Consider the following 9,092-nt stretch of genomic DNA (forward strand, 5'->3'; position numbering starts at 1 on the left):
TTTCCGGGTACGGATTTACTATGGGAAATAAACCACGTTTCACGAAATTATGATTAATCACGAAATTATTGGTAAACAACAGGTTGAATTCGTAACAGTTCGTGTGCGTACGATCAAGTAATTAATCTTAAACACAAAAGTATATAGCAAAAAAAAAAAAAAAATTAACTTTTTTTCAGGTTTTTAGTGAAAATAAAATATTCCTATATATCCCTTACCCCGATCCTTAATTTCAGGGTAAAAGTGGCATACAAAAATATATATAGTCAATTTAGATTACATTAAGAAAATTTCTTCTGGATATTAAATGATTGTGTGAAGTTAAGGATTTGATAAACTACTGCCTCTAGATATTGGAAATTTAGTAAAAAAATTCTTAAATATTTAAGGAGCATTTATTTTATCAGAATTTTCTTCAGTAAATTACAAATTCTGAATAGCACACACAGGTTCAATAATGTAAATTGACGAGCTCAATGAGTGAATAAATTTATTTATTAAAAAAATATTCAAACATAATGTACATAACTGATGAAAGCAAGATTTTACAAATATCATTCACAATTTCACATATTTTTCTACACCATGTAATCAATTATTACGCTGCTTTAGAGTACCAGTAAACTTTGGGAATTACAAAAAAAATATGCTTAAATAACAGAAATATAGTTTTTCTTGAAACTGCGTGACCCAACAGCAATTAATCTGGAAATATATATATATATTCAAAAGCAATACTTTAAGAGAGCCAAGATAAAAACTCAATTGAAAATTACAATTATGGCAAAAAAATAGTCTACGCATACATGATAAATACCCATATTTCGTTATCTTTGACCTTAGTAATAGGTCAATACAGGGGCGCAACAAAATACTTTGTCCCCCGGGCAAGCCAGAATTTTGGAACCCCCTTGCATGTAGAAACAGTTAAAGGGTGAATTCTGCACCCCTTCTGGTCCACCAGACCCACATGCCCCCCCCCCCAGTTGCAGCCATGGGCCAATAATAAGCTAATCTTAAAATCCTAATAAATGTATAAAAACATCACCACATTAGGATAGATAATCACTAGAGCCCGGATTATATGCAAATGCATATGTGCATATGCTTTTGCATATTTTGACCTTTTTTAGCATTAATGCACATAAATGCATAAAATCAAAGAATTTTCAGTATAAGTGCATATTTTGAAGGTTTATTTAACTCACTCAATTTTTTTTTATAATTTTTCAAATAAATATTGTTCATATAAATAATATATTGTTCAAATAAATATTTTTATAATATCGATTTTTTTTCCCGCAGGTGAAATTTAGTGAATTAATACATATTTATAAAGTATTTTACGAATATTAGCCGTTTTATTGTCGTGTTAAATTTTTTTAGAAATTTAGAAATAGTGTCGAAATTTGTTACTGGTATTTTCGTTATTGAGCAACTACAACGAACTAAAAGTAGAAAAGATGCATTTTAAAAACACATCTGCTTTTTTTTGCATGGTAATTTTTTTAATGCATATTTTCTCATTTTTTGTACATACTTCGGAATTTTTGAGGTGTTCTAATTAAGGAGTTCTAATCTTACCTATAGCTTGTTGAAATAGCCTTATCAAGCCACCTTAATCTCACCTGCATCGCCTACCAACGCATGCGCCATCTCGCACTTTTTTGTAGCGCTACTCGTTGTTAAAAATGGTGTCATTAAAGATGGCGCATGTGTCGGCCTGCTATCAGGGCCGTCTTAAGAGCATCACGGGCCAAGTGATTTTTCTGAGGCCCTACCTGGCAAATTCTCGAAAAATTCAACTACTTCTCATTTTTCTGAGGCTTCTATTCTCCTGAGGCCAATAAATGTGGGCCCACGCGTTAAGACGGCACTGCCTGCTATATCCAAGGCTATGGGTGAGATGGCCGTCTTCAGTAACGTCACGAGCTTCGCGGAGCCCTTGGGCTCCGTATGAACTCTCCAAGGGTTCCGCGGAGCACCGGTTGAGAACCAATAATCTATAGTGTATGCATAATAGTGGTCTTCAACACGGTGCCTGTGGTCGCCACCACTTTTATTTCTAACAACAGTATCAACTATGTAGCCGTCTTTGATTATGAATTTGAACAATTGAGTCTGCCACCCTCACGAGAAAACATACGCATGCCCCTTGGCACCTTGGTCACTATTGTACCTCGTATCTTAACACCTGGTTTTTTCCTTTTTTATTGTTTAAATTTTGTGCTCATCTAATGTGACAAAATACGAATGAAAAGAACATGGTAGGCCAGTGACTGTTGACTGTTGAAAATCACGTGTATTTTTATCCTGTCTTATCAGAATTCGAAGTCCTTCGGTTTATAGTTACTGTAGAGACTGTTACATATTGGACACTATGTTGATTTATCATTAAATAAGTTTTCAGGTGCAAAATTACTGCTGAATTGTTGGAGTTCACCTGAAAAGGACTCATTTCCACCACAACAGGTTGGCAAAAGAAAATTTAAAAATTCCAATACTCTTGGTTCAAACAATTCAAGTGGTTAGCCTATTCGAAACATCTTGACATTGACATTTCACGACAAAGACATTGAGTGAACACGGAACTAGGATGCATAGCTCAGATATTATACTTTATACTAACAATGATTTAGAGCAATTCTTCACCAAACGAAAGGTCAGGGGTGGTTTAAGCGAGTCCGCGAAGAGAGAAGAGCTCATGTGGAATATGAAACACCCTGTCGAGCCGTTTTCAAGTTATGGTGGATAATCGATTATGATCATTTCATCGAAATACTGTGTCTGGATTCATGGAGGAAAGAATAACTATTCTTTATTATTTATTCTTTCCTCCATGGTCTGGATTCATTAGTAAGCTACAAGCGCTGAAAGATTGGCGAAGTTGAAAATCGAATTGTCGCCAAAATTTTCAATCGTTAATTCCTCAAACACCTTTCTAGCTACAATCGCTCAAATTTAACAAAATCTTGTCCATTACACCAGTTTTCGAATGAGCCTTCAATAAACCATATCGGTGTTTTGGTTCAGGAGAAATTGTCTTTTGTTTGCGATATATATATATCACTGAAATCAGCGTTTGTCGAAGTAGATATTCGACGAAAATTCGGAATTGGTGATTAAAGATTCTGGCGACAATTTGATTCTGTGGAAAAAATTATATGTAAGTTGAAACCACCTTTATTAGAATATCTGGTTTCAAAGGCGAACTACAAGCGCTAAGAGATTGGCAAAGTGGAAAATTGAATTGTCGCCAAAATATATAAGATGTCTACTTCGACAAACACTGATTTCAGTGCAAACAAAAGTCTAAAATTTTTCTTAACCAGAAAATCGATATGTAATATATATATATATATATATATATTTCAAAAGCTGATGCAATGGACTATATTTTGGTAAATTTCACCGATTGTAGCTTAAAAGGTGTTTGCGGAATTGGGGATTAAAAGTGTTGGCGACTATGTGCTTAGTTTGCGTGTAGGTCTTTCAGAAACTTCACAAATTCTAGTTTTTTTCAGACTTGACGCATTTTTTTATTCACCATAACTCGAAAACGGTTGGAGATAGGACAGGGTCGGTGGGGTGTTTCATGATCCACTTGAGCTCATCTATCAACTCCTTTCGTTTGGCAGAATAGGTCAAATTCACCCTGTATTATGACCATAAATATTCATCTCACATATATTTATCAAGTTCACAATTTATTTTGTGAAGTATGTATTAAAACTCACTGGCAGTAAATTTTTTATTTCCTTCCATTAACGATAGAATTATTTCAGGCATAATTGACACCTTTACTAATGGTTAGCAGCTCTTTCAGCGACAATTTCAGTGCAAGAGTTGGACATGGGAGAAAGGATATCCTAATTGGAGAATATGGACTGGGTCAAGGAATAATAATGGACAAGATGTGAGATTTTCATCAAAAATAATCTCTGTGTTCGAACATAAGCATGCAAAGAGGCAAACATGGGTATCTCCAGACGGGAAGATAAAAAAACAGATAGATTATATAAATGATTCACAACACACTACTCAACTGCAAATCTATGCCGGATGCAGATGGGGATATATCAGCTATAACTGTAGTAGCTAGCATAAGAGTTAGTTAGACTGAAGAGAACCAAAATCAAGAGAAATGAAAATAAATGGGATAAAACCTTGCTAGATGTACAGAACAAATTGAACGGGTGTCTTTTTTTTTGAGAGATCACCCGCCGACGAAGCTTAACTGGTCAAGAGTTGAGGAGTTTTCTGGTTTTCTTTTTATAGGAAAATTAGTTTCATGTTAGGTTTTCAAAAACACAATCGTCTGAAAGGCCTTAATGGTTTTAATCCCAAAAATATCATTTGAGTCATTTTTATCTAGATCAGTGGTGCATAAACCGTGGGTCGCGACTGGGGTCAGTGAACTGGGGGAGGGGGGGATCATGAGAGATTCTCCAAAATAAAAACTTCCACAAAAAGAAATTCATTTTTATTTAAAAATATGTAAAAAATTAGAAAATGCCTTTATTCAGCTGAGCTGGTTACCATGTATAATACAATGTAATTACATCAAATTCTATCATTATATTGACTCCGTCATGTCAGAATCACGAATGTGCAATGTCCTTGCAAAAAAAAAAAAAAAAAAAAGAACGTGAGAAATGAAGTTTGAATGCTCTACCCATGTCACTTTACGGAAATTATTTTCCTAAAATGTCTTGTAACGTATGTGGTTTTGATAGGGATACCTAAGGTGACTGGATAGGGGACCCCTATTGTAGTGGCTATAGGGATACCCATTCGGGCACAACTTAGATAGCAAACAAGGTATTCAAACAGCTGGTAAAAGCAAAAATTGAAATTTGTACATTCGTACTTCTGGCATGCGGCGGACGATATCAAGTTAGTAGTTTTACAGGGTGACTTATAGGGAGAATCAACCGATATTTCAAAATTGCATATTTCTTAAAAATTAAAAACACAGAATATGGAGTGAAAGTAATGTGTGAACATACGGGGGGAAGAGTAGAATCATTTCTAAATCGGATGATTCTTTCTTAATCACCCTATATACGAAAATCAAGGACTACACATCGCTACACTTCCATACTGCATAAGAGACACTAAGTAGATCAAAAAACAAAGTAAATATTTATTTTACGATATTAAAAGAAATTGAATATTCGTTGAAGTCAATAGTGCCCAATTAAAATGGGAACAAGAGTTCCTCGGAAAATGTTTTCGGGCAGCACATTTACCGGCAAAAAATTAGAATGTCCCCGTTTTCCGGGACATATGGCCAGTCTATGTAGGAGCCGCCGATATTGTAATTCAATCATAACACATCACTCACTTCACTTCTGAAATATAGATGGCAGCACTAAAAAATCAAACACAGCCACGACCACCTAGATAACTTTTTCTGAGGCTTCTATTCTCCTGAGGCCAATAAATGTGGGCCCACGCGTTAAGACGGCACTGCCTGCTATATCCAAGGCTATGGGTGAGATGGCCGTCTTCAGTAACGTCACGAGCTTCGCGCACCTAGATAGGTTATATAGGAGGTCGTGACACAGCCCTACATACGCACTCAGACTGTAAGGTACACTTTCGGCACAACTCACGAGGTAGTGAATCGCCCATAGATTGTGATAGACCTGAGTTGTGCTCGGTTTGAAAGGAAGGGGCCACCGATAAATTTTTTGGTTAAAAAGGGGTCGTGCATCAAAAAGTTCTCAAAGTTGCAATGCAGCATTACTTTTAGACTGCTGTGAATCCTTGGTATATGCCATTGGTGCGTAAACCGTGGGTCTGAACTAGACGAATGGAGAACAAAAATACAATTTGGCTTTGTTGAAAGCAAGTGAATAAACGGGGCATCAAAGTCGGCATGTTCAACATCGCGTGCAAATACAGGATGTATGGTCATTGCACGTATGCAGAAATCAAAGCCGTTTGAAAGGTTTAAGAAACTCTAATTAATGCAGCTTTGGTAGGCTGACCATATTTCCTCGAGAGAAATACGGGACATTGGGATTCCAAATACGGGAAAATACGGGACATCGCCAATTATCGCCAAAAATGACGCCAAAACCGAACAAAGTCGCCAAATATTGTTGAAATAACGGAGAAATCACAATGGCGGGAAATGCAGCATTACTGCTAATTGCAGTGGATTAAAATGAATTCCACGAAAAAAAATTTTCACTAAGACAAATGTGGGAGATGCATATACTCATTTATAGTTGCAGTTATCATAATATAATTTATAAGTTGAAAATAATTTCAATCTTTGACTTCAATAAAGAATAAAAATTCAAGTAGGCTTCGTGCAAAATACGGGAAAAACCGGGACACTTTTGCTAAAAAGTCGGGACAGCCAAAAAAACAGAAAATACCGGGACTGTCCCGGGAAATACGGGATGTATGGTCACCCTAAGCTTTGGGAGAAATAAAATGTGTCCTCCCGTAGGTTGCGTAATGTATGGTCACATTATCTAGAGCTGAAACCGTCTTAAAGTTCTGCCTCAGATATCGTAAACGCACTATCACATGGAGAGATCAAGATCATTTTTCTCATAAAACTAGAAGAAACTTCGTTTCTCTAAGATGAATTCGTTCACCCAGTTTAAGCACCAACGTGTTTTGAAATGAGTAAGCAGCATGTAAATAAGTGGCTTTTGTTTCTAGAAATCAGCTGTCACAGTGAAAAGAGCTGTTTTATTTTTAATTACATTTGAAACGATGACGTAATAACATTCACGTTTGTTATTTGTGGTTTTCAACTTCGAGTGGTTCTGTTATTGGCTAATTAGTTTTATTTTCTTTATTTAAAACCCGTCACACACCATGTTTCATGTTGAACATTATACATCAAGTATTAACGTGCTGGCATCCTATGCGCCATGTGCTCCGTATTGGAAATGGAGAACCTGTGTTTTGGGTATATAAACTGAGGTTTTTTGAACGAAACTTGAACTTTTCAGTAGTTGTAGTTTTAATTAAAAAGGTGAGAGAAGACATATAATGGCATCTTCGAGTAAAAAACAGCGAAGAAATGGCAGTATATTACATGACACGATTCCTTGTAATGTCGATGAATCCTTCGAAGCTGATCTAGATGCTAGTTCGACCAACCAGAGGGATGATGTTGCAACATTGTTTTCCTCGGCGAGGTGTGGCGATGTGAATGTTATCGAGAAATTGATCAAAGAAGGTGTGAAAATCGATGCGTACAATGAAAGAGGATACACGGCCTTGAGTTTGGCTGCCATCTATGGACATGTCAATGTGATAGAAACTCTTCTAAGAGCTGGAGCCAATGGCCGGAGTTCTCTTGTGAACTTGATATGTAAAGGTGGTAATATATGCGCTATAAAAAAACTCATAGATGCCAAAGTTGATGTGAATATCATTGATTCGGATCACGGTCAGATTCCCTTGATTCTAGCCATAAAGTATGGGTACTTGAGTGTGGTCGAAGCGTTGATTGCAGCTGGCGCTGATGTGAATGGCAAATACATAAGTGGTAAGCCGTTACTTCTGGCTACTGCAGATCGGCAGCAGTTTATTGTCAAAGCGTTGATCAAGGCGGGTGCAGATGTGCACATCAGAAATAATAAAGGGCAGACACCGTTATGTGTCGCCTCAATGTATGGTTATTTATATATAGTTGAAAACTTAATTCAAGCAAATTCTGATGTCAACGTAAAGGATAATGTTGGAGATACACCATTGCACCTTGCGACTAAGAATGGCAATTTGAATGTTATAAAAGCTCTGATGAATGCGAATGCTGATGTTCATGCTGTGAATAATAACAAAGACACACCGTTGCATATTGCTGTCCGAAACGGACAGCAAATTGTTGTGAAAACTTTCATTGATGCTGGCGCCGATGTCAATACGAGGAATGGGTTGGGTGAAACCCCGCTGTTTCTTGCTGTGATGCGTGGCTTCATACACATAGTAGAGACTCTTCTGGAAGCACATGCAGATGTGAATATACAGTATGAAAAGGGGGAAACAATTTTGCTGTTAGCTGCAGGAGGAAGGTCTCCTATTATCGTGAACACTCTGATAAGAGCTGGTGCTAAAGTCAACGAGAGAAGTCACGAAGGAGATACTCCTTTACTAAGGTTGGTTGCTTGTGGTGGCCCTTCATACATTGTTAAAACATTAATCACCGCTGGTGCAGATGTGCATGTTGAAAATAAAGATGGTGCTACTCCCCTGTTGTTCGCTGCTGCTGGAAATTTACCGAGTACTGTGCAGTACCTGATAGATGCTGGCGCTGATGTAAATGTGAAGATTCAAAAATCTGAGACATCTTTACTTTTGGCTGGCAAAAGCAAAAATAGTAAATTTGCGCTTTCTTTGGTGAAAAGGGGTGGTGCAGAGATAAATGCAATGACTCTAGCTGTGATGGAGGAAAATGTTGAAATTGTAAAAGCACTTGCACGAGCTGGTGCAGACTTGAACGTACCAAACAAAAAAGTAGAAACACCATTACATTTAGCTGTAATGCATCGTTACAAAGACGTCATTCAAGCTTTAGCCCAAGCGGGTGCCGACTTGAATGTGAGAAACAGTAAAGGAGATGCACCTTTGCATCTAGCTGCCAAGGGTAATGACCTAGATCTAGTTAAAGCTCTCATAGATGGCGGTGCTGATATCATGGCTGAAAACGGACAAAACTTAACTCCTTTGCATCTTGCTGTCTCGCAAAGTCATCTTAATTTGGCAAGAGTGCTGATCAAGTACATCATGCTGTTCTACGACCCCATTCCAAAGCCAGACGTTATCGCTGGTAACGAGGGTTTGTTTATATTTTGGGAAAATTGTAGAAGCAAGGTCAACAGCATCAAAGATGCGCTTCCAAACTTTTATGCAAGCACGAACAATTGCGCAACATTGTGGGAATTTCTCAAGAAAAATGATCCAGCAACACTATCCGCCTATTTTTGCGACGACACAGCTTCAATGTTTTTTTAGGTAGAAATCAAAATTATTTCAATAGAGGACTTACCCCACCATATGTTTAAGCTATAAATTTGTCAATGTTGTTCGTGATTTTTACATAATAAATTAATTTGATC

General features: G+C 37.1%; 1 protein-coding gene across 1 annotated transcript; it reads left to right on the forward strand.

Annotated features, from left to right (window-relative positions):
* The first annotated feature begins 6,643 nt into the window (after positions 1-6,643).
* Positions 6,644-9,092, forward strand: LOC149090186 (uncharacterized). The gene has a single exon (XM_089232540.1). It carries the CDS (start codon positions 7,021-7,023, stop codon positions 8,986-8,988), a length of 1,968 nt encoding a protein of 655 aa, XP_089088666.1. The 5' UTR covers positions 6,644-7,020; the 3' UTR covers positions 8,989-9,092.

Source organism: Pholcus phalangioides, unplaced genomic scaffold, assembly GCF_987345545.1.
Source record: "Pholcus phalangioides strain wild (caught in Gottingen) unplaced genomic scaffold, Ppha-v1.0 ptg000001l_1, whole genome shotgun sequence".
Classification (NCBI taxonomy): Eukaryota; Metazoa; Arthropoda; class Arachnida; order Araneae; family Pholcidae; genus Pholcus; species Pholcus phalangioides.